The sequence below is a fragment of the Agaricus bisporus genome (genome assembly GCF_000300575.1).
Source record: "Agaricus bisporus var. bisporus H97 unplaced genomic scaffold AGABI2scaffold_7, whole genome shotgun sequence".
Lineage (NCBI taxonomy): Eukaryota > Fungi > Basidiomycota > Agaricomycetes > Agaricales > Agaricaceae > Agaricus > Agaricus bisporus.
This window is the reverse complement of record NW_006267370.1, coordinates 1,107,342-1,132,483: the sequence shown is the minus strand read 5'-3', so window position 1 is coordinate 1,132,483 and position 25,142 is coordinate 1,107,342. Positions and strand designations below refer to the sequence as shown.

At 47.4% G+C, this 25,142-nt stretch overlaps 10 protein-coding genes across 10 annotated transcripts; 4 read left to right on the top strand and 6 right to left on the bottom strand.

The window, feature by feature from the left end:
- Positions 1–337: 337 nt before the first annotated feature.
- On the bottom strand, positions 338–5,604 carry AGABI2DRAFT_186557 (hypothetical protein). Its single transcript, XM_006462613.1, has 27 exons — positions 5,327–5,604; positions 5,106–5,275; positions 4,982–5,052; positions 4,871–4,932; positions 4,675–4,823; positions 4,432–4,623; positions 4,272–4,376; positions 3,985–4,222; positions 3,880–3,932; positions 3,722–3,831; positions 3,482–3,671; positions 3,187–3,433; positions 3,054–3,160; positions 2,931–3,005; positions 2,788–2,877; positions 2,598–2,681; positions 2,349–2,537; positions 2,213–2,296; positions 2,065–2,162; positions 1,825–2,011; positions 1,239–1,768; positions 1,098–1,184; positions 959–1,047; positions 847–907; positions 774–790; positions 421–716; positions 338–368 (listed from the first exon to the last, which is right to left on the bottom strand). Exons 1-21 carry the CDS (start codon positions 5,475–5,477, stop codon positions 1,478–1,480), a joined length of 2,943 nt encoding a protein of 980 aa, XP_006462676.1. The 5' UTR covers positions 5,478–5,604; the 3' UTR covers positions 338–368; positions 421–716; positions 774–790; positions 847–907; positions 959–1,047; positions 1,098–1,184; positions 1,239–1,477.
- A 405-nt stretch (positions 5,605–6,009) lies between these two features.
- AGABI2DRAFT_224199 (hypothetical protein) lies at positions 6,010–7,742 on the top strand. Its single transcript, XM_006462612.1, has 2 exons — positions 6,010–6,176; positions 6,226–7,742. Exons 1-2 carry the CDS (start codon positions 6,082–6,084, stop codon positions 7,571–7,573), a joined length of 1,443 nt encoding a protein of 480 aa, XP_006462675.1. The 5' UTR covers positions 6,010–6,081; the 3' UTR covers positions 7,574–7,742.
- A 358-nt stretch (positions 7,743–8,100) lies between these two features.
- Positions 8,101–9,394, top strand: AGABI2DRAFT_193781 (hypothetical protein). The gene is made up of 5 exons (XM_006462611.1): positions 8,101–8,393; positions 8,458–8,550; positions 8,610–8,877; positions 8,938–9,143; positions 9,194–9,394. The coding sequence occupies exons 1-5, from the start codon at positions 8,170–8,172 to the stop codon at positions 9,309–9,311; spliced, it is 909 nt and encodes a 302-aa protein (XP_006462674.1). The 5' UTR covers positions 8,101–8,169; the 3' UTR covers positions 9,312–9,394.
- Positions 9,395–10,087: 693 nt separating this feature from the next.
- AGABI2DRAFT_193780 (hypothetical protein) lies at positions 10,088–12,714 on the top strand. The gene is made up of 9 exons (XM_006462610.1): positions 10,088–10,474; positions 10,528–11,105; positions 11,156–11,189; positions 11,238–11,313; positions 11,364–11,462; positions 11,510–11,532; positions 11,583–12,212; positions 12,269–12,450; positions 12,501–12,714. Exons 1-9 carry the CDS (start codon positions 10,127–10,129, stop codon positions 12,586–12,588), a joined length of 2,058 nt encoding a protein of 685 aa, XP_006462673.1. The 5' UTR covers positions 10,088–10,126; the 3' UTR covers positions 12,589–12,714.
- Positions 12,715–14,903: 2,189 nt separating this feature from the next.
- On the top strand, positions 14,904–17,565 carry AGABI2DRAFT_179332 (hypothetical protein). The gene is made up of 12 exons (XM_006462609.1): positions 14,904–14,977; positions 15,030–15,185; positions 15,241–15,375; positions 15,430–15,513; positions 15,563–15,640; positions 15,693–15,806; positions 15,862–15,957; positions 16,064–16,096; positions 16,151–16,738; positions 16,792–16,930; positions 16,982–17,080; positions 17,138–17,565. The coding sequence occupies exons 1-12, from the start codon at positions 14,931–14,933 to the stop codon at positions 17,396–17,398; spliced, it is 1,830 nt and encodes a 609-aa protein (XP_006462672.1). The 5' UTR covers positions 14,904–14,930; the 3' UTR covers positions 17,399–17,565.
- Positions 17,549–18,407, bottom strand: AGABI2DRAFT_186552 (hypothetical protein). The gene is made up of 2 exons (XM_006462608.1): positions 17,802–18,407; positions 17,549–17,747 (listed from the first exon to the last, which is right to left on the bottom strand). Exons 1-2 carry the CDS (start codon positions 18,393–18,395, stop codon positions 17,694–17,696), a joined length of 648 nt encoding a protein of 215 aa, XP_006462671.1. The 5' UTR covers positions 18,396–18,407; the 3' UTR covers positions 17,549–17,693.
- An 80-nt stretch (positions 18,408–18,487) lies between these two features.
- Positions 18,488–20,171, bottom strand: AGABI2DRAFT_193777 (hypothetical protein). Its single transcript, XM_006462607.1, has 8 exons — positions 19,937–20,171; positions 19,787–19,882; positions 19,286–19,724; positions 19,198–19,235; positions 19,049–19,150; positions 18,940–18,996; positions 18,786–18,888; positions 18,488–18,728 (listed from the first exon to the last, which is right to left on the bottom strand). Exons 1-8 carry the CDS (start codon positions 20,108–20,110, stop codon positions 18,544–18,546), a joined length of 1,194 nt encoding a protein of 397 aa, XP_006462670.1. The 5' UTR covers positions 20,111–20,171; the 3' UTR covers positions 18,488–18,543.
- A 570-nt stretch (positions 20,172–20,741) lies between these two features.
- AGABI2DRAFT_72053 (hypothetical protein) lies at positions 20,742–22,250 on the bottom strand (the record flags this gene model as incomplete). The annotated part of the gene is made up of 8 exons (XM_006462606.1): positions 20,742–20,907; positions 21,031–21,103; positions 21,157–21,323; positions 21,382–21,399; positions 21,456–21,507; positions 21,563–21,651; positions 21,707–21,908; positions 21,962–22,250. The coding sequence occupies 8 exons, from the start codon at positions 22,248–22,250 to the stop codon at positions 20,742–20,744; spliced, it is 1,056 nt and encodes a 351-aa protein (XP_006462669.1).
- A 430-nt stretch (positions 22,251–22,680) lies between these two features.
- Positions 22,681–24,260, bottom strand: AGABI2DRAFT_119514 (hypothetical protein; the record flags this gene model as incomplete). The annotated part of the gene is made up of 6 exons (XM_006462605.1): positions 22,681–23,344; positions 23,395–23,539; positions 23,596–23,637; positions 23,695–23,779; positions 23,838–23,896; positions 23,942–24,260. 6 exons carry the CDS (start codon positions 24,258–24,260, stop codon positions 22,681–22,683), a joined length of 1,314 nt encoding a protein of 437 aa, XP_006462668.1.
- A 52-nt stretch (positions 24,261–24,312) lies between these two features.
- Positions 24,313–25,059, bottom strand: AGABI2DRAFT_224184 (hypothetical protein). Its single transcript, XM_006462604.1, has 2 exons — positions 24,643–25,059; positions 24,313–24,561 (listed from the first exon to the last, which is right to left on the bottom strand). Exons 1-2 carry the CDS (start codon positions 25,028–25,030, stop codon positions 24,377–24,379), a joined length of 573 nt encoding a protein of 190 aa, XP_006462667.1. The 5' UTR covers positions 25,031–25,059; the 3' UTR covers positions 24,313–24,376.
- Between the last annotated feature and the right edge of the window lie 83 nt (positions 25,060–25,142).

Genomic DNA, 25,142 nt, shown 5'->3' with positions numbered 1-25,142 from the left:
ACCTCCACCATCGGCAGCAGAGAAACCGAGGCTAGATACAGAGTGGAGTGTAGATTGGGAGTCCAATGAAGGTTGATTACCACCTTCGTCTTGGACATTGACTTCGGGAAGAAGACAAGGATCATCGTCCTGGGGTCCTAGTACGTGAGCAAATTCGTTGTCTGTCGTATCCATTTGCGATGATACGTCGTCGTCGTCGTCGTCGTCGCTACCATCGGAGTAATCATCCTCGTCATCCGAGTCTATATATTCTTCTGAATATATTCCGTTCTCACTCTGCGAGGAAGAATTGGCTAGAGCTTGTTTGGCGGGACGGGGTGTACGCAAGGCATTGTCCATTGTTCCCTCAGCGAAATTGGTACCAAGCACTTAAAAAAAAACTTGTCGGCTAACCAAATCTTCCTAGGTTCCCGCACGCACTGTCATTAAAATGTTCTGCTCTCTGAAGCATCTTCCTGGATGCCCAAATTCGCCTCGCATTTTGCGAATTTCGAGTATGACGCATGATCACAAATTCGACATCTGAATACAGAGGGTCGTCGAGAAGAGATCCTACTGTGTCAATAAGTGTTTTGGGTACTGAAAGGTTTGAACCTGAAGGAAGAAGCGTTGTGGGGCTTGAGGTAGATGTGATCGTACAGACGATGACAAAGGCGTCTTGAGATTTTGCACTGATCGACTGATAATATACGGAATCTCGACGCGCAAATTGAGCCCTAAGAAAATGGTATGTAAGCATTTGCATATAAGAGCTGAATAGAAGAAAATGTTACCATCCCCAGTTGGCCGTCTGTCACGGAAGAGTCGATGATCAAGACACTAACAGCATATCCCGCAATCGCATACCTTGTAAGAAAATGTGTGATTGGAGGCTTCCTTGAGGTTGTGAAGAATGTTCTTCTCGAGACTGAAACATCAAGGTGAATAAATCACCGCGCTGTAGCGGCGAATTACTTGCTTGCGAAGCTCGAAACAAAACTTGTAAACGCCTTCGCGAACCCATCTTCCCGAATCTTTGAGAGCGGCCTCTTTCTCGCCTACGGTGGGCTAGAGTGTGGTCAGCGGCACGACGTCAAACGGTGAAACGAATGTCGTACCTCGCATGCTAAGAACAAGCTAACATAACCACTACTCTCCGATCCCGAAGTCTCCTTCGATGTACCAGCATTGGCATAAAACAAGATCTACAGATGGAAAAGGAGTCAGTCAACGACAAGAGTAAGGTATTGTCAATTTACCTGCCAGCGCCCACCCCCGAACTTGGGAGACTTCAAGGCTTTGGATTTCGTATCACCCTTGGTCGAGTCGAACAGGAGCTTCAGATTCCGAATGGGCCATTCAAATGTGAGAGCGCTGGATTCACTGCAATTGCTATCTTGTTGGTCCATCCAGAAGTAGTGACCTGAACGGAGGTGATTTAACGGGCTAAAAACAAAAGGGCATATAACACTATTCTAAGAATACATGATGTCACATGCTACTTTTTACCCATCAGCATCTTTCGAAAGTCATCTTGTCCCTTTCCGTCCCCACTGAGATCACCATTGCCGCTCCCTGAAGCAGAAGCTCCGCTACCCTTCTCGGCTTTCGCAGGGTTGCGCGTGAAACCCAGTCCAGCCTTACGCTGAGAGCCGGCCTTTCTCGGAACAAACATTCCTCCAGCTTTCGAGGTAGGAGCCGAAGATTCCCCAGTTTTCTCTTCACTCAAGTTCAAGATATGGCCATTATATACTATGGGCTCCGATCGGAGGAGCAGTTTCCCCGCTTCCTGTTTCCGACATGATCTTTAACAACGGAATATTCACTGAAAGTCTGTTCACATACCGCAGCATTTTCCAGCTCCGCAACCGCCTCACGTTTCTCTCCAAAAAACTCCACACGTCTAACTGATGCAATTTTCTCTAGAGTCTGCTGTAGAAGCCCTTCCTGTGCGTCATGCGGTAATCCACGTATCCGTACCGAACGCTGTCGGATCTCAGCCGTGCGTGTCAATCCCGTTTCAGCAATTGTCCTGTAAAAGGCGTTAGGCGGAATGGTACTACCAACCACGAAAGGCTGTCTCACTTGTGGCGCGCCCGTACACGAGGATCTGCCAGTGTCACAGCGATTCGACGTCTCTTCAATTCGTGGTTGTTTGCAGCCAGTGCAAGTTGAGCGTCACTCTATTTGTTATGAGAATCAATGACAAGCAATCAAACTGGGCCGAACGTACTGCATTTTCGTACTCAACAAAGGCATAGCCTTTAGCATGGCCATCTCCCTCTGCAGCTAGTCTAATATCCTTGACTTTTCCATACTGTTTGCATATGTCAATTGGTCAAAGTACCCAGATTGGCTGATGGACTCACGGTTCGGAATATTTTTTCTAGATCACCCTTTGTTGTGAATTTACTCAGACCAGCGACATAGATTTCTCGCTCGTCTGCATCGCGATCCGTCCTCTCTTTTTTCCTTTCCGGGTTTGAAATAAAAACGCTGACCGGGAGACCTGGTTCAAGTTCCCGGCCATGTAATTCTAGGGCAGCTTGTGCAGCAGCCTACATATAACACTCTGTCGTGAGCCAGGAACCAGTGAATTGCCTCAAGAACGCTCTCACAGGGGAGATGTATTGGACATAGCAGAATCTTCGCGTCGCCTTGAACTTTTTACTTGGCCAGCGGGTTTCAAGTATTGTACCGTACTATAGATCCAATTCAAAAACATGTCACTCAATACAAATAAGACTTTACCTTCTCAAATAAGTTCCGCATATAGGAGTCATCAGCGGATTCCGGAAAGTTGGTTACATATAACGTTGACTTCCACGCTAGGTGGACTCCCACTTCTTGCTCACTTATCCTCTTCTTATCTTTGGTAAGTGCAGCAGGAACACTTTCCTAAAATCCAATAAAATTCCGTAGAAAAAAGTCATGAAGAATTGCCGACCTACCCGGTCATGGAATTCAACAGTAGCTATTAATATATCGGGGAAGGGCATGATCTTCACCTCTCTTACACCCCCACACTATATCTAGAGTGAGCACTTGGCATGTAGGAGAAGGATTAATCGTACGTCTTTAAACAATCTGAACAAATCATCATTTGTTGCATTGCGCGGGAGGTCTGTCACGAACACTGTACAGTTCTCGCGATCTCTTTTCAGTGGTTGCGGTTTTGGGGCTGAAAGAGTTTTAGCTATTTTGTACTAGACAACTCGCAAGACTTGCCGGGTTTCAGCTTTTTATTGCTTTCCGTGGCTGTAGGTTCTTCTTCTAGTCCACGCTTGGCACCTCGACTTTTGACATGTACTTGTTCTTGAGTGTCAACCTCCATGAGTGAAGCAGCATCGAGACCAGGTAATGACTGGTTTCCATCAATCATATTAACAGCTTCCTGTAACACAACCTGAGCCTGAGTTTCTGGAGGCATTTGTTGGGCGTATTTTTCTGCTTCCTACAAAAGATTTCAACACAGAGTGAGAAGGGTTAGAAAGAAAAATACCTTGGCTCGACGTTCACTATGGAAATATTGGGCCCTCAGAACCTTTTCCGAACACGCTTCAACTTCCATGACGCCCCCATAAAGATTTTCGAACGAAATCCATGCTTCCCAGATTGCTTCAGGCCAATCAAGCTGTTTGAGGCAGACGTCACTGAAGACACTGCGTGCTTCATCATATTTTTGATTTTTTCTATGGGCACAATGTTGACAAACTCTGGTAAAAATAAGGAATGCACATACATCAATACTTCTGTGTAAGTCGTCCATGCGATGTAACTTGACTTCTGGCGTTTTGTGACCGCCTGTAGAGCGTCGCAAGCACTCTCAGGCATTTGCGCGAGGCGTTCATACTGGCAGTGATAAGAACATGATTCTGGGACATTCCGCCGGACACTTACAACGTCAGCGAGCGCCTTCTCTAACCGTAAGCGTGTATCCCCCGCCTTAGTTGCTTGAAACAATAAGTTGATCGACCTGAATGCACGGGTATTGATAGAACTGACCTTGAAGTACGATCTCAATACCACTTTCAAGGATACTGATTAATGTCGCTAAACTATCCTCATCGGCTCTTCCGCTTTCGATCTTCCTTCTTTCAGAGCCTGCCCTTGCAAGGACGACAGGAATGAGTTGCTCTGGATTCTGTTGTAGAATATTCCCTTGGAAGGCTCTCGTAAACACATCGTGAACTGTCTCCCGTCCCTCTTCATTTTCATCTTCTGACGCATCTTCAAATCGCTCCTGGTTCAATTGTTAGGAAACGATGTTATTAATGAAATTAGGCACTGACCAATAATCTCATATATCTGGCCCATACCTCGCCCGATCCGGGCACGCTGCGTACTGCCCTTTGCACAATACGCAACTCTTCCACAAAGCCAGCTTCGCCAGATCTCTATTGTTACAACTTGAGAATTCACCAAATCATCGAAATAACGCAGAAGTCTGACCATTGCATCTAGATACCCAGTCCAAAATGAACTCAAAGCCTCTGACGCTCCAAATTCACCTCTAAACTGTTTTGTTGCAGCGTCGGCAATAGCCCGCTCGTATATCCCGCTCGCCGTGAAAGGATCGATTCGCTTGGCTCTCCATTCACAGGCAATGCATGCGCCATAATTATCGAGTGACGGAGCTTTCCGCTGAAAAAGACCTTAGCTGCAGGAGAGAAATGAAGATGCAAGTAGGCATACGAGAGTGGATTCAATTGCCTCCCTACGTTCCCATGAACGATTAGCCTGACTGCGAGCTTTCGAAGCAGCAACGAGCAGCTTTTCATAATCAGCAGGAGGCTTGAAGTTGGTTGTGAACGTGGAGTAGGCTTGGAAAGTTTCCTCGTTGTCTACAGCTAGTTTAGGCTAAAGTTACAGCATCCCATACGGTACTCACTTGAGTGTGGCTGCAATAAACGGTCAAGAAAAAGTTGTTCAACCTGCTCCGCGACTGCATCCCTGTATACGTTTTAAGCCATTCAGCAGAATGGACTGAGGCGCTACATACCTCTCAGCACCAGTTTTCTCCGCAAGCCGCTCCAGCTCCCAATCACGGTGTACGTCCCATAGCAGACAGCTCTACACTGTAATGAGAATCCTTCAATAATAATTAAAGGGGGCGAAAAGCATGCCTGGGTGAGATGATTCCGGCCTCTGTCAACTATACGGGTTATTGCTTCTCGCGTCCAACGTTCGGAAAATATATCCCCGAGCTCGGCAGGCTTCAGTTCACTGTCATTGCCATGGTATTTTTCAAAACGATCAATGATGAACTGCAAATGCCTTTGCAGCAATGCAATGGCTAATTGGCCATTAGTGTGCATAATTTAAATGATGTGCTTGACACACTTACACAAGTAGTCGCTTTCGGCACGTTCGTAGAGCGCAAGAAGCTCCTCTACTCCGGCAGATGAATCAAAGTTCAGAGAAGATTCCCGTTGTTTGATGAGTGGGAGCCAAACATGTTCAGGATCGGCGGCCAGAAACTCCGTCATCATTTCCATGGCAGACACGAGCTCTGCATTGAGGCCTGGCTGCGAGCTGGCTATCTGGATATGTTGGATGTGCAGGGCAACATTGAGAGGCTGTTCAGCTATCTGCGACAGAATATTGCTAAGGGCATTGAGGGACTCATCCATGACGTCCAAGTTCGCGTGCAGCAAATCCCCGACCATTCCAAGTGTCACGTGTGTGAAGAAGCAGCACAGCCACTGACTACGTTCCGACGCAATGAACCCGATTAGTGCTGTCCCGTCCATTCAGTGGACCTGGAACGGAGTACAGCAAACGTCACAGAAATCCGGAGGCCATTGCTTTCGTCTACATTGCCCAGCGATGCTAATCCTCACGCGGCGGGGTCGCGGAGGCCTGCCAGCCCGAAACTAATCGCTGAGGCCATGGGAAGCACAGCACTCCGTCCGGGACATACAATTAGGAATCACCCCGATCTTCCGAACGCATCTCTCCATTCCAAGCCTACTCAGACTCTCCAGCGCCATGAACATACCTTGCCGAATCTTATAAAGCCTTCTTCCCTCTCCGTTATTGCCAAAGGACCCTTTCTCCTTGTGCCTCTCGTTTGCACCTCCGCGTTTCACACCCTATCGTATGCCTTCTGCGTTCAGAAAAACCCAAGATCGCGCTATCAACTTCAGTCGTTCCTTAGCCAACGCAGTCAGGGCCAGGTTCTCAGGGCAACCTCGGTGAGCATGAAAGTATCGTTTGAGGGGAAAGAAACTTACTGAGCCGTAGTGCCCTTAAGTCGCCTTATCCATATTTTAATCCCCATAACGAACTTCATGCATACGAGATCAGCCGACCGAGGCATCTGCGACGCACCCCTGCTCCCGTTCCTGAAGTCCGCAAGGGGATATACCGTTGGGGCTACCGTCATTTTATCCATCTACTTCCTATCGAGCTCCTCTCATACACATTCGTCCTTGGAGCAGAGGATGACCCTCATCTACCACTCTCTGTGTCTCAGGTTTGTCGATCTTGGCGACAAGTCGCACTTTCGACACCTGCCTTGTGGCGTCGCATAGTCCTGAGTCCACACGAGCGAATGTGGAGGGAACGCGTGCGGCGTGCCCGTGCCTGTACCCTCGATATAGAGCTTCTTCCGACGGCACTAGCACCGATTCGACCGCGACCTTTGCATTATTATCCTCGCAAGCACCTGGATTTCTATTCGGTGCAATGGCTGATGCAAATTGCCTTGCCCTATATTCACCGATGGCGCTCGCTGGAGGTTGTTTTTACGGAACAATCTCCGTATCTTCTGAACGCGGCCTTGTCCTATCTGGCTGATATCACCTCGCCTCCTTACCTGCAAGAAGTCACGCTCGTACATCGCCTAAACGAAGATCCTCAGCCTTTCGTCTTGTTCAACGGGTTTACACCTTCACTCAAGAGGTTGGCGATCGATGGCCTCAGAGTTGCTTTGTTCTCAGAGACGTTCATCAATCTTTCCTTTCTTGACTACACCCACCACCGCTTCAACAGTGGGTCCGAAGCCGTTCGCGAGATCCTTTCCATCCTCAATCTATGTCCTAAATTGATATCCCTTCATTTGCTCTTTCCTCACCAATCTACTGGCCTTATGTCTGTGTATCATAAACCGCCCCAGCCTAATAACCAGATTTCACTGCCCCTTTTAAATCAATTGCACCTAGCACTCGATCCCAATTCCCCCGATATCCCTTATGAACTTGCGCTACTTCTGACACATTTGTCGACGCCTGTCCTTCACACTATCAAATGCATCGATCGTGGTAAACGACCAAGCCCTTTTTATAACCTCAAATCTTTTTTCTGGATGTATGCGATTCCAAGGTCTTTGCGCTTCATTCACTTAGAAGGAGGATGGTTTGATCCAGGCATGGTTGATCCGATAGTCAAATCGCTGCCAAGATTACGAAGGGTCACTGTGTGCCGTGGTGGGCGAGGCTCTGAACGCGTTCTCTACGATAATTTTCAAGTAGGCACTCGTCGTGGGCGTAGGGGTACGGGAACAACGCATAATCGCGTCGTTCCATCTCAATCTCGAGAGCGACAAAGAATCGCTAGATACCCCTATGGCGTGCAGACCCGACGACCTTAATCCAGACTAATATATTGGCTTTGTATCTTATATCACTCGTGTATTTGAACACTTGCATTGCGTTCCTTGTATTCATATTTCATTTTTGTACTGTACAAATACCAATCGATTTCTCTCGACCTTCTTCCCGGTAGTAGATCCTCGTAATATATTCTCCAAGTCCCAATCTGCCTTACCCTTGTGCCTATCGCGCATTTGCTTGAACGGAAAAACAATTTTCAGCTGGTCACTGCCTCTTTTATGACACTGAATTGTATTCGAGATTGGACATCCAACTGCTCCTAAGCTAACCATCATTACATCCTGGCCGTTTATAGGCTTTATCTCTGAACTCGTCCCATCGTGCTCACCTCCGCCACCTCCCCTATTGGAACTCTGCAAGCCTAGGCCAATGGGACAATGTAGTTTCCTGATTTGCGGTTTTGGCTAAGGCGGCCCGGCGCGGAAATTGCCCTTACGGACCGCCGTTCCTCTGTTGGTTCAAGCCATGGTCACGAACTCGATTGACTTCCTGGGAGCATTTCCAGTCCGATAAAACTTTTGATTCGCTTCCTGTTCTTGATCAATCTGCAACCATTGACTATCGTCCACCTCACATGGCTGAAGCGCAAAGTTCATATTCTCCAAAATCTTTGTTTTCACTTTCGGGCCGCATCGCCCTTGTTACTGGTGGAGGGACCGGCATTGGTTTGATGATTACAAGGGGACTTGCTGCTGCTGGTGCAAAAACGTATATTACTGGTCGCAGATTTGACGTTTTGGACAAGGCCGCAACGGAATTAAACCAGCTTGTCAATGAGCAAGGTGGTAGAGTTATACCGTGCGTGCTTAAGATACATTTCTTATCACAGACGCTTTATTAATACGGTGCGCAATATGGACAGCCTGCAGATGGATGTCACCAGCAAAGAAAGTATTTTAGCAGCAAAGAAAGTGATCGAGGAGAAAGAAGGCAAATTACACATCCTAGTGAACAAGTTAATCGTGTTCTTGATTGGCGAAACAAACGGAAGCTGATTAGATTGCGCCCCTCCAGTGCAGGCCAGGTGGGGCCGACGTCTCCGTTTATGGAAAACCCAGATGCACCGGAACGCCAGAATACTGAAAGCTTGGGACTCGGATTGTTTAACGAATCTTTAGATGGCTGGCAGGACCTTTATGCCATTAACACTTTCTCCATCTTCTTTGTCACCACTGCTTTCCTAGGTCTATTGGCTAAAGGTTCGGAAGACATCCAGGGTTATTGGAGCAATGTCATTGTAATCACCAGCATCAGCGGTGTGATCAAACTCGCACAAAATCACGTTCGTCTTTTGATTTCGACTGAAACGAAATAAAAATAAAAAGCATTCATGTCCATATAGTTTGCTTATAACAGCGCAAAAGCCGCGGCAACACATTTGACAAAGATGTTGGCGACAGAGATTTTGGTAAAAAAGATACCCGTTCGCATAAATTCTATCGCACCAGGTGTTTATGCTTCAGAAATGTCACTGGAGACAATTGGCAAGGAAAAAGTGGATAGAGTAGGTAAAGGTCTCATGCCGGTTCCAATGGAACGTGATGGAACGTAAGTATTCTATCATATATTATCCAGATAAATTCATAAACCTGCTACAGAGGAGAAGAGATGGCTGGGACAGTCCTCTACCTGGCTTCTCGAGCTGGAGGATACGTGACGGGGCAGGAAATCGTTGTCGATGGGGGTTATATCGCAGTTAATCCTGCTACTGTCTAAACGTCTAAAATTTGCAGAGTTTTATTTCTGTCATCCGTCGAAGCGAATGATACAACCTCAATGACACCTACCACTGGTCGTGCTATAGAATACAGGAAGGCTTCACTCAGAGGGAAACCGATGGTTTTTTCTGCCAGAATCTTTGAATGCAATCAACGACCGAAATCATTGGTTCTGAAAAGGTGTTACAAGTCCTCGATCTCTGATAGGCACTGGTCACTACTCGGGAGTAACGACCGTGGGTGTCGCATAAAGCTCGTTGCATGACCATTGCGCCAAATGCTAGGTGACTAGTGAAAACTGCGGTTGGCAGGCTGTGCATGCTGCATATTCCCTCAGCGCCCATTATTAGCCTTCGGACTATTATTACCGTCACTTGTAAAACTGACACGTAGCTTGCAACACTTGGCGCTCGCTCTGGCGTATCTGCCCTTCTTCAACTTGTTGTTTGACAGTGAAGAACAATCGTTTCGAAAGTTGGAGCTTCCAGCTTCGCCGGGATAGCAAGGCGACGTGTGCCCGCGCCCATGATCGATTGATCACGGACCAGATGGAGCAGACATGAACGCCTGCACGGAGATTATGAGTGGCAGGGCACGTTCACCGAAGGGTCTGGAGAGGGGGGGCACGAGTGGGGCTGGCATAATGGCAAACTGTAGCCTCGAGGCCGGGGCCGGAAAGAGGACGGATATAGACACGAATGGGGCAGATTGAGATCTTCCGTGAGAAGTGCCATCCCTGCGTCTAAAGTTGGCGACATCAGAGCTCCCTTTTGGTTCATTCTTTGCTGCCTCTTCTCCGTCTTCCTCACACCTATGTCCCGCCCTCACCGCCGTCTCGCTCGCAAAGAGCAGGCGCCACAACCTCTCCAGTATGCAGCCGTCCCTCAGACAAGTCCGAGCCGTCATACAAGCCAACAGCACCAGCACCAGCACCATTCCCATCCCCAGATGCAGCCCTCACATCCATATCAGCAGCCTTCATTACACTATCAGCAGTCGCCTGTCCAAAGCCATCAGCAGCCGCAATATACATCTCAAGTAGGTGGTCCAAGGGCACCGCCGGCCCAGTCGGGTCGGAGCAACAGCAGGCCATCAGGGAGAGCGAAAATCGCCATGGGTGTTGCGAGTGGGACCATAGGTGCGGGTTATGGACCTTATTCAGTGAGTGTTTCAGCAGTTTCCCCCTCCACAAGACACTCATCACCCGATCCAAGTATAACCCAAACCATGCGCGTGACGCGGGAGTCTACACAAATTCTCGATTCAGTAATGGGCAGTCCGACGCCTCAATAGCCACCTCCAGTCCGACTCACGAGAAAGAACCCATCCGGTTGCCAGTAACACCACCACCACAAAACACTCAGTCAATTCCACTTTATCTGTACGACAAAGATCCCGATCTCGATGATGCCCTACATGATCCTCGCCCCGACCCAGCTTTCGCGTCATGGACCATTTTTTCAGTGAGAGGATGGATCAACTCAGTTACGCTTGTGGCAATCGTGGTCGCGTTGGTTACCCTTTTCGTTGGATATCCTGTCGTTTTACATTTCACAAATCCTCCGCCTCTAAATCAAGGGTTCAACGTAGGCGGCATCAACGGCTCAGGACAGATCCCTGACCTCCAGATACCTCCACTCATAGACAGTGACACCCCTTCAAGCGCATATACTCGCACTGGGAATGACGGAAAGAAGTACAATCTCGTTTTTAGCGATGAATTCGAAGTGGATGGAAGGTCATTTTACCCAGGTGATGATGCATATTGGGAAGCCGTCGATTTCCATTACTGGTGCGTCAATTCGTTTACACGACGTCTTCTTGTTCTCAAGTTAGACATAGGCCGACAGGTGACGAGGAGTGGTATGATCCCGGTGTAAGTTCTGACACCTTAACTGTGTTTCATATTCTGAAAATGTCGTAGACGATAACGACCAGTAACGGAAAACTAGTCATAACAATGACGGAGAAGAGGAGCCATAATTTGAATTTTGAAAGCGGTAATTTACCGATGGAATATGTGCAGAATAACAGTCTCACAATTTCCCAGGTATGCTAACGACGTGGAATAAGTTTTGTTTCAATACTGGATATATTGAGGTTTCTGTCAGTTTGCCCGGTACGCCCAAAGCACCAGGCCTGTGGCCAGGTCAGTTATGTCTCTACTTTGTACATTCAATATCTGACTTGGTGTAGGCGTTTGGACTATGGGAAATCTAGTGCGTCGACCGGCTTGTTCCCGATTTATCTATTTTGATCCATATAATAGGGACGAGCTGGTTATGGTGCTACAACTGATGGAATGTGGCCATATAGTTACGACACTTGCGACTTGGGCACGTTTCCCATCCAGACGGCGCGCGATGGTACTCCAGAGGCTGCAGCTACTGGCTCCCGTGATGGAGGTCAATTGAGTGGCCTTCCTGGACAAAAACTCTCGGCATGTACTTGCCCTGGCTCAGATCATCCTGGGCCCAATGTCGAGACAGGTCGAGGTGCACCGGAAATCGACATCATTGAGGCACAGGTTGACGTCGATAGGTTTGTCGGCGAGGTGTCGCAGAGCTTCCAAGTCGCTCCTTTCAACATTCGATATCAATTTGACAATGCGACATCGGCTACCACGATCTACAACAGCGACATCACCCATATCAATACCTACCTAGGAGGCCCACTACAGCAAGCCGTCTCAGCTGTGTCGGATGTTGAAGACAAATTCTATAATAACAACGATTACTCTAAATATGGTTATGAATGGTGGTACGACTCGGACCGGAGACAGGACGGCTTCATTACTTGGTATAACAATGGTGAACCCAGCTGGACGATAACGTCTGCTTCAATCGGGCCAGATCCAACTTCTCAGGTCTCTCAGCGGTTGATATCAGAGGAACCAATGGTGTGCATTTGGCTAGTATCCAGTTTTCCTGACCTTGAGACTTATCTTGAGCGCAGTATATCATCATGAACTTGGGCATTGCGCCGGGTTTCCAAAAACAAGATTACAAGCATCTGCAGTTTCCGGCAAAGATGTATATCGACTACGTGCGTGTCTACCAACGTGATGGTGTCAAGAACGGTGTTACGTGTAACCCTCCGCACCGACCCACTAGTGATTACATTCAAAAGTCAGCTCGGTGGTTCTCTATATCTCAATCTTTGATGCTGACGCTTGGACATATAGACATGTAAATGCGTACAATAATGCTAACCTCACTACCTGGGCTCTGGCAAACAATACGTTCCCGCGCAATCGCCTTTATGACGGCTGTTGAAATGACCTTTAATGAAGCTCTGATCTAAATTGCACGATATTTTACGATACCCTTCGTCTCAAACATAACTTGCTTTGCTGTAAGAACCTTTCTTTTCTGTGGTGTTTACGATAGACCGTTTAACTTTCTTTCTCTACGAACTGTATTCTTTTGACGGGTGCCTATGCTTTCATGTTCATGTTTTCAAGCTTGTTGCGTGTACAAGTGTTTAGTGGCTTTAAGCTAGCGAGGTTTGTTTGACGTTGTAATATATGCCACCTTGGGGTGGGTGTAGCGCATGTAGGGGTATTGCAGTTGTTGTACTGCTGTTCTCTGCGAATCAAGCAAGCTAGTTTGGGCTGAGCTGCCTATCATCCCGGAGGCAGCCTTATCCAATACGAGGGGTATCTAGGAGAGTAGGAAAAGAAGATTGTTCGCTGAGTCTGCAGTTATTAGAATGACAATGCAAGGCTTTTGCCAGACCACCGCCAGCACCCATAATAAATGACGATAAGTAAACAATGGTGGGATCTCATCTGATTAAAATTCCTCGACCGGGCAGACCGGCACTTTTTGGTTTATAGAAAGAGGACATCCCCAGTGCAATGCCACCAAACTCCCGCTAAGTACGCATCTCGCGATGCGCGTACTCTAACGATCCAGCTAAGTCGGCACATGGGAAAAAGTCGAGATCAGATCGTGTGAAGAGCTATTATTTGATGGATATCCGCTATACAGAAGGAATGGAAAAGAGAGCCTGAAGCTTGGGACGAAAGAGAGTATTTGTAGGTCTGACAAGTGGACGAAGTCATTAGAAGTCAATCGAAGGCGATTGTGACTTTGCACAAGCTCGGAAAGTGCCGAACACTCCTCCCCTCTTGCTTTCTTGCATGTGTCTCCTCCGTATTTAACGCGGACCCTCTAAGCCTCCGCGTACATGGCTTCACGAGACGACAGAACCCCGATAGGCTCGCTGCATGGTCTTTCATCGACATCCCAGATACCACATGAAGTGATTCCAGACCATACGCGGTGAGTCTGTCCTCATTCTTAAAATCGCAGCTTTCATCGAATTCTCCGCACAGTCGATGGAGGCACGGACCCCAGCGCATAGTTTCTCCGGCTGTGGGTAACATGGTAGTGAATAACCCATACGCAAGAATCGGCTCTGTGTCTTCAAATCACACAAATCCTACTGCCAGTCGAACTCTGTTAACTAACCGAAAACAAGCCCGTGAGGCTGGTCCCAAGTCACCCGCAATCAAACAGTCAATATCTAAGAAGAAGGGAAAAGGTAAGTTGCATTATCTGCGTCAAAATATCTTTTATGAATATCGAAACAGCCAAGGCTACTGAATCGCCAGCGCCACAAGAATCTACTTCCTGGGAAGTCATCGATGTTGACGCCGACCAATTATCCACCGATGAACTTGATATTATCTCCGAGCGGTCACCTCAAATTTCGGGATACTCTGACTCCAGACGCACGTTAAGCTCCCGGACGAACCGAAATGATGAGACATTTGCTGGGTCATCGTTGATCGGCGATGGTGAACATACTAGACGTCTTCAAGCGAGGCACGAGAACAAGCCAAAACCTAGGCTTGAACGACGAAGTGTGTCTCCCATAGAGTCCTTCTCAGAATTTGAAAGCATCCCGAAGTTCAATGTCATGGAGAAGCGGGCCAAGTTTGAGGCATTATCGAAGTCAAATGAGCCTAATCTTCCTATCATCGATTTCAAAGTGGTGACTAAGAAGAATCAGATGCGGCCAAAGGGAGGCACTGTGAAGGTAATACCAATTTCGTCAGACTAAGCTGGTTAATGTAAACAAAGCCACAGGCTCAGCAAAAAACTCTTCCAAGTTGCTTTGGCGAAGCTGGACGACTTGGCCGCCTCATTCTACACGATTCGGAACGCTTGCCTCTATCAATGGTGTACATCGGCCTACGGCAATGTCCAGAATTCAAATACCTCAGTTTCGATGACGGGGAGACAACCATCAGGCTCTCCGGTAACTCAGACCATTCAAGTTCATTGGATATACCAATATCAAGAGATACATTCTCTTCTATGCAGGTATGAAAGTTGGCATGATCATGGGACGGATTAAGAGCTATCTTCAAGTTTACAGATTCGAAGAATTTGACTTACCCTCCCATTCTATATCTTTCGACTTTGCAATCAGAATGGTTTCGTTCTTGGCAGTCACGCTTTGGCAGTGACTTCAGTGGTGCGTTACACGCTCTCTATGACTTACTTGATGCTGAAGTCAATTAGCTGGAGATGATGATAGAGGGCAGGTTGCGATTCAATTTAATTCGGAAGACACTTCTTGGCGCTTGGAAGTATATAAGTCACGAATGAGCAAGTTGGCACCACGTGTCTCATCCTCAGTGATACGTTCAATGTAAGAATCCTTGTTGCAGAGGGTGGTCGTTGTACTGAGTAATCACTGATAGAGACTCAAAGAAGCTATGGGATAGTCTTCAGCGAAATACCAAGGACGATCTTGTTGATGTGGATGACTCATCCATTTCATTAGCTAGTCCTGGTGAAGCAAACCACCGTAAAGATGAAGAAACCCGGGACTCAAACACCAAACCAGCCGATCCTTCGTCAGTGAATCAGTATCTCTTGTCACATTCTATGGCATTGACATGGGATCTTCAGTTCGAAGGTCGAAGCACTCAACAGACTTCGCTACGCACCATATGATAGTACCCTGCCTAAAAGAATTGAGCCTCAAGCTCGAGTAAGCATCTTGAACAAAGGCAATCACGAAGAGTCTATTGAAGGCTCTCTGCCGTCAGTCTCCTTTTTATAACTACCCGACTGTTTCTTAATGTTTGAACCTATTAGAGCCAAACCTTTTGCTAGCGTCAATATCCAGAAAGCCGAAGGCAACGATGAAGAATCCATAGAGGTCTCTCCGGCTGAGCCGCCGTTAGTCTCTTTTACTATTGACTTTGATTATTTCTACATTGATGAACAGTCCCAAACGCCGACGCGTTGAACTACGGCGATCCACCAGGCAACAAGAGAAGGCCCAGAACATTGATCCTGACGAATTGTAATGGATTTTTTGATTATCCCTGAATTGCGTTACTGAGCTAAATGCGTAGGATCTTGGTATTTCCCTATGGAGTTCCTGGTGCAGTCAATGTAACCCGCAGTGATCTCGCTCGTTTGGATCCAGAGGCACTTTTGAATGATACCCTAATCGAGTTCGGTCTCAAGTGAGTTCACTATTAACCCGCATTCCAATTTTCTAGAGCTCAATTCCTGTTACAGGTTCTGGCTCAAAAAATTGGAGGTCGAGAATCCCGCGCTAGCCTCCCAAGTGTATTTGTTCAACTCATTCTTTTACAAGAAGTTGAATAAGCGCAAGTAGGTCTTTATTCACTACCGAAGATTGTCGTTAGCTGATGTACAGTAGTATCGAAGAGGGTTTTCAGAGTGTTCGTAAATGGACATCCAAAACCGATATTTTTAGCAAGAAGTATATAATAATACCTATCAATGAAAAGTATGTGTACTCTATGCTTATATCGCACTGTGACCGTGCTCATTCACGTGCTAGTCTTCATTGGTACTGTGCGATCATCTACGAACCCGAGCACATATTACAACAGCTACCGGATGCCGGCACTCCGCACACGAATGCTGTGACAAGGCGACAAGCACGAGACATGCAGGTATCAGAAGAAGTCGTTTCGGAAAAGGTTGAAGTCACTCCAGACCCAGCCGATGTTGATGAAGCCATGCAGGATGGTACAGCAAGCGAGAATGAAGTAGAGAGAATGGCGTTATCTAATGCGAACCCATTGAACGAAGATCCTGTGACTAGTGTGGCGCCGGACTTCGGGGTCTCAAGTATGGAAGCGTCTGACCAGGTCGTGTCGAACCTAACACCTGGATCACCAATGGAAGTCGACATCGAAATTCCACCTGTAGTCGAGGTCGAGACATCGTCGTCGAAATCTACGATGTCAGGTACGACAACGAACGAAGGTACAAACACACCCGTTGGACCTCCCAATGGCGTACGAGCTACTGCTGTACAGCTCGATGAAATTACGCCTGCTAGATTCTATGGAAAGTCGTTTACGAATGGAGCTCGGAAGCGAGCTTCTATCGCCGCAGAGAATGTTCAGGATGATACACCAAAGTCAGCTTCTGCCGTTGTTCTCGCGGTACTCGTTTTTACTAACATACAAATAGGACCAAGATTTTCATATTGGACTCTATTGGTAATCGACATCCACAGGCGATGAAACAGCTGAACAAGTGGTTACAGCTTGAAGCGGAGGATAAAAAGAAAATATCAAAACCTGCAAGTGCTTTTACAAAACTGGTCTCCGTAAGCCTTCTCAATACGTCCTTGAATTTGGATTACTGATTGGACATTCAGCTGCCTGTCCAACCGAACTTTAGCGACTGCGGGATCTATGTTATCCATTTTGTTCAGACCCTCATGGGAGACCCTGAACATTACTGCAAGGTTATCATGGTTAGTCAAAAAAAAATTAGTCTCATTGGAATGTTGTGCCCAATCATATTCTACCAGATGAAAGATCGACCGCCATCTTCTGAACGACGAGTTGACTGGAAAGATGACACTGTTTCAACAATAAGAGACCAACTTCGAGGACACATTTTACAGCTGTCTGACGAATGGTCCGAGCTACGAGCTGCGCGGGAGGAAGAGAAGAAACAACAACAGATAGTGGAAGAAAGTGATGAGGATAGCGATGTCGCTATAGTTGATCATGTCAGAGCTAGTGCGAAGAAGGGCAGATCAACCAAATCTGCCCGGACCAAGGGCTGAGGTACTGAAAGCATTGTTTTCACCGTTTTGGGTGCATTTTATTATTATTACTCGTTCATAATTCCAGGAATTTCCGTCAGCATTACTTACACTTATGATCCCAGGTCTAATTCTCCTGTAACTCAACCGATATTTACCACATTGTACTTTTGCAACCGCAATACGACAATATATTAGTACTTTATAATATGGAAGGTTGAAGTGCTTGTCTACATCGTTCCGTGGAGTTGAAAGCTAAAACTGGAACACGAAAGATCTAGTAGAGGCTCATAGGTGAAAAGGCGACGTATATCCTCTATTTCTTTTTCACGCTCTTGATTCTAATCATCTCATCTCCAACGAATATGCCCTATAAGAGTCCTAAGTCAAAATGTCTAGACTCTTTCCGAGTTGGTTAACACACCTTTCCTTTATATGGTTCGGGCTTCCTATATTCCCTTATTTTTGCAGCAAACAATCCCAGTTGATGCTTGTCCGTACACGAGAGAACAATTTTCGTTGGTATTGGCGTTTCGGCTTTTATATGGGGAGGAATGGGCACAATAATATTATGTGAATGCCCGACTTTCATATTGATGCGTTGAAGCTTTTTGTCAGGTGCCGCAGCGCGAGTATCAGCTTCCACTGCCGCTCGAAAACCGACACCGACAAGGTAGAGAGGCACTACAAATCCCTCTGTCATGCCCTGGATAGCATTGGCTATAAGTGTGCGCGTTGTTCCCCACATCTGTCGTTGTTCCTTGATCTCAGCATCATCGACAGTAACAGCAAGAATATCTGGTTTGGGATTCATGATCTTCATGTATGGCCTTAGTGGAACGGAAGTTGTGCCGAGGGGCCCGGTGATGGTGAGGTCGGTGGTGGAAGTAGCGAGGGTGACGGAAGGAGGATATTTGATAGGAGTGCGACCGATGTGCGAGACATGTTTGTTGAGGGAGGCAGAAGAACTAAAGGAGCGCTTAAGCGGGCTCACGCTCAATGGCGGTCGCACGAGCATTGCTGCCCTCTGTCAACACCGCCGTAGCCAAAATCAAAGCCTTCCGCTTTTGTTTGTCTTAGAGGGTCATGCCAAACAACGCGTCCTTTGCTCGCGTCATTCAATCGGGCGTCCCAAGTATTGAATTCCAGCGTGATAATATACATGATTATGATAGCGATGCTCCAACTAACGTGGGCGCAAGACAAACACCATCCTTAGTCCGGATTCGATGAACACTTTTGGTTTCCGGATCCACCCAAGCGGCCTCTCGAGATTCAAGTGTAATGAAGCCCGGCTGGATTGTCTCGAAAATCTTCTTTTTGGGGTTTAGTTGGGAAAGAGGCACGTTGTCTGAAACAACACGATTAGTTCAAATAGACCAGACCTTAGAGGGAAGCGATTGCTCACTCTCAAACTCAGCACCCTCAAAGTATACTCGTTCACCTGGCTTTGAACCTAGTGGGGGCTGAACAAGCTCGATACCAGCATCCTTTCCGTCTTTAGAGGTAGCCTGTAGATCCCCTCGTCAACGTTAGAGCTTCATGAGGACTCAGTTACGCACAGCAAGCACCATCGCGAAACTCTTGACTCCCCGCATGTTGGCGGGCTTCAGATTGCACTATCATTCATAGTTAAGCTTGCTAGTCAAGTAGACATTCCATGTAACTTACCACTGCAACGAGGTATTTGTCCCGCATATCCTCAATGGGGATGTAATTCACAAGACCAGAGACAACGGTACGAGGGCCAGTTTCTTCACCAATGTCGACTTGCTGAAGTAAGAGTCAGTCCCAGCCACGTAGATTCTGTATCGACTCACTTCAATGTAGAGGCCATCAGCATCCGGGTGCTTCATGACTGTAGGCCAGGTTTAAGCTTGGATTTGGCATGATAAGAGTCTATCCTACCATCCACTATGTGACCCACACGAAGGTCGATCATTGAAGGGACAGGTACTCCCGCGTCTTCAGCAGCAGGAGTTCCCTTGGCTCCTTTGCCTTTCTTTCCCCCTTCTTCGACGACGGCAGCATCCTTTTTCTTCTCCTTCTGCGGCTTCTCCTTTTGCGATTTCTCCTTCTGTGGCTTCTCTTGAGTCACTTGTGCAGGTGTAGCAGTACCTGTAGCAGCAGTGGTAGTTGAAGGAGCACCGGTAGCAGCTTTCTTCTCTTTCTTCTTTTGCGGCTCTACTTTTCTCTCGACAGTAGGTGCATTGTTCAAGTCAAAATGAACGACGTTAAATGCAGCAGAATCTGTAGTTGCCTCTTGGATAGGTTTTTGATTTTGAATATGATCAAAATAACGAGTTACGGAGGGGACGGAGTAGTATTGGGAAGGTTGAAATTGGGACTGAATTTATAAAAAGCTAGTCAGTGTCAGCGATTGCTCTAGCTGGATCTCAGTTTACCAACAATTATGGGGTGGAGTGAGCCATAGAGGGCGGCATCAGCCGCTGTAAAATAGTTCGTTGCTGTGTATGTCTTTGGTAAAAGTGTGGCTTCCAGGCTCTGTGACGCATGTCGATTTCATGATAGCGGAAGAGACGGGTGAGTGGCACACACCAGCACGTCCGCATCGCCAACAATTTCGTTACTTTTTTCGATCCAAGTAATGACTTGCTTCTGGTCGGTCTCGGTCTCGCCGATATGCTTCTGCCCGTTATCGGTTACAATGGTGACAAGCTCCTTTACGGGTGGTTTTAATCTCGCGAGGGCATCGTGAAAAGCGGAAGACATGTTTCGTTTGTGAAAGTGTATCGTCGATCTGGAAAGGACTGATAATCGAGTCAAAAGTGCCATGGTCGGAATAGAGGGCACGTGATGGTACGCGAAGAAAAAATATGCCAGAGTGTGTTTACATGCCGTTAGTTGTTACAGCATTCTGCGGTCCAATCTCTCACTTGCGAGCCAAACCAAAGGTTCGTAGTCAGAGAATCTGTCCACATTCTGAAGAGGACCTCTTCTACTTTCCATGCCTTGACCCGATATACATGGCGGCAGACACCGTTCCGTTTTTGGCTGATCTAGAAACTATTTATAGCTTCACGAAGAACTTCTCACTGGACTGCAAGTATCAGATAATTTTTTCGTAGACCAACCACCCGCGAGCATTGAAGCGAGATAGCTAGATTAGAATCCATCACCTTAAGATATTTCAACAGTTCCGTTTTCTTTGGTGTCCACTCGAATGTAGTATTACATGCTTTGGCAACTTCGTGACACCAGTCTCCTTGCGCAAGATGCCCGTACATTTATGCCGATGAACTTCGATAAAAGTAAATAATATGGTTTATTAATTCAGCACAGACCAATTGGAAATGCATGGGTTTGCTACATGAATATCGCAAATCGTTGCCATGTACTACTACTAGTACCTCTCCGAACCCGTCACGAAATTATTCGCAACTTTGCTTCTCACATAATCCCCGTATAATATCGGCTCTCGCATTGGTTTCCCCTCTTTCTCCTTACGCTTGATCACGTCGAGAGGTTTAATAATGGCGTCTATGTTTGGCTCAAAGAAGAAGGGGATACTAGTATTAAAAGGTCAGTGGTTTCCATCCCTTTCTTCTCTAAACTCACTCACGAAATGCTGTAGCAAAGTAACGGTTGCAGTAAACGGGTCTGCCAGTTAGGCTTCAAAATAGAACACATACCGATAATTCGATCCTTTATGAACAACTCGATGCAGAGTCGAACGGTACAATCCATTTGTCCATACCTCCCACACTTATCGATAGCCATTAGTGACGCTGCGACACTAAAGAATAAAAATCGCTCACTTGCACCGATGTTACACACAATACAGCCTGGAATAGGGTCGGCCATTATCCATATGCCTTCTGCCACGCCTTGTTCGGCAGGAAGGTCAGATGCCTCTGGAGATTTTACTCCCGGTCGATTCAAAAAGACCTGCAGAGCATTTGGAGTTGGGTCTGCATACAGAAAACTAGTAGCGCGTGTCGATGGGGTATCAACCATCATCAGCCAGAATGAAATAAACCCACGTCAGGCAGCCATAATCCCTGTATATATGGTTTATCGTCGACATGAGTTTCAGGTTGGTCACAGAAAAACGTACTTGTGAGCCCCACAGGAATATCCATCATGATCATTCGGAAGGGGAGGGTATCCTATACTTTCTGTTAGACAATGAACTGGGATGCTTAGATTTAAGCCGCTGCCCACCAATCACCCGCATACTCCAAAAGCTATGATCCACCTGCGAAACAAGATCTTGCCACTCTCCCTTCGACATTCCTAGACCTTCAGCCATGCTAAAATCACATCAGCCACAATGGAAGCCAGTCGTCTAGCGACTCAGCGGCGCACGATTCCATCACAATCAATCCAAGGTTTTTCATCTTCTCGATCCACATTTCATATCTCTCTCGAAACTCTGGTACCGTAGGCCACTGATTCTCTCCCCATAATGGTTTTGTCTTATCGGGGTTTTCCACCGGCCTGAAAAAATCCAATCCTTCATGATTATCAGCCCTGCCATTCGTCACATTCTCCTTCAGTCTTTGATATCCTACAGCGTCCCCATAAGGTACCGGATCTTCGATCGATGAAGTGCAGATTTACCTCTGGCATGGTCTTCGTTACTCAAAGATATCTTGTCCTTCTCCGCTTGAGGAAGATCGAAAAATTCTCGTGCGAGTCTCGTCAATTCTTTAGGTTCGTCTGGGTCAGCGTATGCTGTGATGTTCAAATAAAAGAACCCGTAGTCGATGCAGGCTCGATTCAATGCGTCTCCAGTCTTCTTTCTTGCTTCTTTAGCCTCGGAAGATAAGTCACCACTAAGTAACGGAGCGACATCAATGATCGGTAGCTTGTCAAGGGGTACTGAAGGAGGCGTTGATATCGTGCCCATCTTTAAGTGGGGGTTTCAGTACGTCAGCCGAACTGGGGACCTCGAAGTTTGCGCCGGGTTTATAGTACACGGAATCCCGTTCACCATTCACTGCTTATATACAATACAGATAAGGAATGATATTTATCTGATATCGGCTAAAGCTGTGGCACTGGCGAATCGCAGGCAAGCTCAGGGTACTTCAATGACATAACTAAAAAGATGTGTTCCAAACAGAGTCGCAAAAACAGTAGGGCTTCTACTAAAAGCCGGCTGAAGGCAGAACAAAAATTGGATTTGTTGTCTTTGCTCTGTTTTCTCTCAATCTCGCGTCATAACTACTACTCAGCTAGTGTAATTTGAGATTTGGATTCGCAGGAATTCGAAAACGTCCACATATGGAGACCAAATGCACAGTGAAGAACAAGGATGAGGCGAAAGATGGGATGCACTAATCGGCGTTTTCTACATTACGATTGCCCGCTGAATATATAGTCCGTCCAGACTGAGGAATAGAAGGGGCCGAGGATGGGCCTGCTGCCGAAGTATGGTGACTCGGAGGTGCTGGGAGGGGAAATGGACCGCCAGGGCCTCGGAGGAAAGCACTGCCTGGCCCAGTCAAACCACCTGCCCAGGACGGTGGTTTATCATGAGACGGGCTAGAGGAAACGGGATGGCCATTCAAGATTGGTACAGATGACCGTGGTCCTCCTTGATGAGCAAAAGACTCGGGCCCGTCCCAGTGAGGCACCGCAGGGAATCGCGGAACGTCAGTAAAGTTTTGACTAGCATGTAAAAGGGGATGAGGTGGTGTGGGAGCGCCATTCGACATGATAGCGTGGGGCTGGGGAATTTTGTGTCGAGAGCTCTCGCCGGTGCCATATAATCTGCGACTTTTCTCTTTCCACTCTTCCCAAGTTTCGCTTGGCTCATTCAATGGTCGCTTTCCAGCATTCGAACTGGAGGAAACGCCCGACGCAACAGCAGAGGCCAATTTCGAGTTCGACGGCCTTTTGTTTGGTGGTCGCGCACAATTCATAGGCTTCATCCTGGAGGTGGACGCAGAATCTGTACCAGAAGGCGTTTCGACAGCAATTATGTCGTGTCCATTCACTCTGCCAGCTAATTAGTGTGATTGACGGGGTGCAACCGTAAGATAACTTACAATACTGGAGGCAGGTCTGGAGAAGGAGGTTGCTGTGGGCCGTGGCCCTGAAATTGCATTGCAGGATCATCTTTGAGTAATTCTCTTTCACGTCTCGTCCTTTCGTAAAAAGCGCTGGACAGTGGCCTGGGGGTTGGAATAGTATCTGAACATGGTCATGAGAGCTAATTATAATAGCTGATCGACCTAACGTTTGCTTACCGCAAAGGAAATGAAAGTCATATCGGTCCCTCACAACAGCAGCTACGAAGCGATTCCGATACGTAAGCACCTAGTTAAAAGCAGCAGATATTGGCGCACCCATATCGTCGAATCTGACCATGCTTCTGGTAAGGCGTGATGCCCGTTCGTGTCCGAGCTTGACAAACTGTCTGATGAATTCCTCCTGATGTGAAATTTATCAACTAGGTCGTAGACAACTGAAAGCAGCAGAATGCACAAACAGTGGCGACGGAGAGCAGGAATATACCCTCTTTCGAGAGGTTAAGATTTCCCAGTAGTCCTGTGGACAGTCAGAACAATGGGAGGGAACAGACATTGGGCATACCTTCAGCCTGTAGAATGTTTTCTACTCTGACGGTGGGCAGTAGTGTCTGACCGGGTCGACGTTCGCCTGTTCTAGAAGAAGGAGGTTTCTTTGGTGCCGGGCCATCAGGCTGTTGTTGTTGTTGCTGCTGCGGCTGTTGGTGGGGTTCTGGCGGGGTGTCTGAATCGGAATCAAGCTGGTCAATCTCTTCCTCGGCATCTTGTTCGGATTCTGTAATGGCGTCATCGGCGGTATCGAGAGGCACGTCTGTTGTGAAGTTGTCGAGAGGCGAGTTTTCGTCGTCATTGTCCTCTAGGTTGGGGGTGTCTGACCGGGGCATTGGGGAGAGATGAGGGCGGTAAACGACCCTGGCGACTCAGTCTCAACATCAATTCAGTCACGCGTGCTTTCTATTCTTGATTCTAATAACTATTAACTTCTGGCTACGATGGTCTCCTACTTAATCTCAACCACCCGTCCTGACTGCTCTGCGGCCTTGTTCAGCGTAACGCTCAACACTCCATTCTGCAATTTTGCCGTCACATTATTCGGATCCACCGAACGCGGTAGCCATACAGTCCGTGTAAACGACATATTCCTCGTGTACGGACGCTCCGCCGAAATCTGCGTCGCACCGTTATCTTTTGTCGCAGAGGTCGATTTGGATGCTGGCATCTCGTCATGAACTTCCAACTTTGGTAGAGTCAATCTGATACACGTACCATCAGTATACTCAGCTTCCGAGGCGTTGTTGGATTTGCCGCTTGCTTGAGCCCCTGCCTCCGAAGCTCCAGAAGACAGTTTTTCTGTGACCTTTCCCTCGATTGTGATACTCTGATTTCCGTCTCCAAGACGAACTTGGAGATTCTCTCTCTCGACCCCGGGAAGGTCGGCATCTAGGACGTATTTGTCACCCTGCTCCGTCACATCGACCGCTGGAGAAGTCATCATGTTCAGACCCGTGAATGGGTCTGCAAGCAGATTTTCGCGGTCAAGCCGATGCATAGCGTCGGAAGGAAGTAGACCGGGAGGAGCGCGCCTGTAGAAAGGCTCGTCTAACATGCGAAAGAAGGGACGGAATTCGCGAAACAGCTGGCGTGCAATAGACATTGTGGAGAATTTGGGGACCTCTCATCGCGACACTGAAGGTACTTATACGCCCCAGCGAACTTGCTCGAAATGCCCAGATCTGGCGCCACACATGACGTCACTCCTTTAAGTT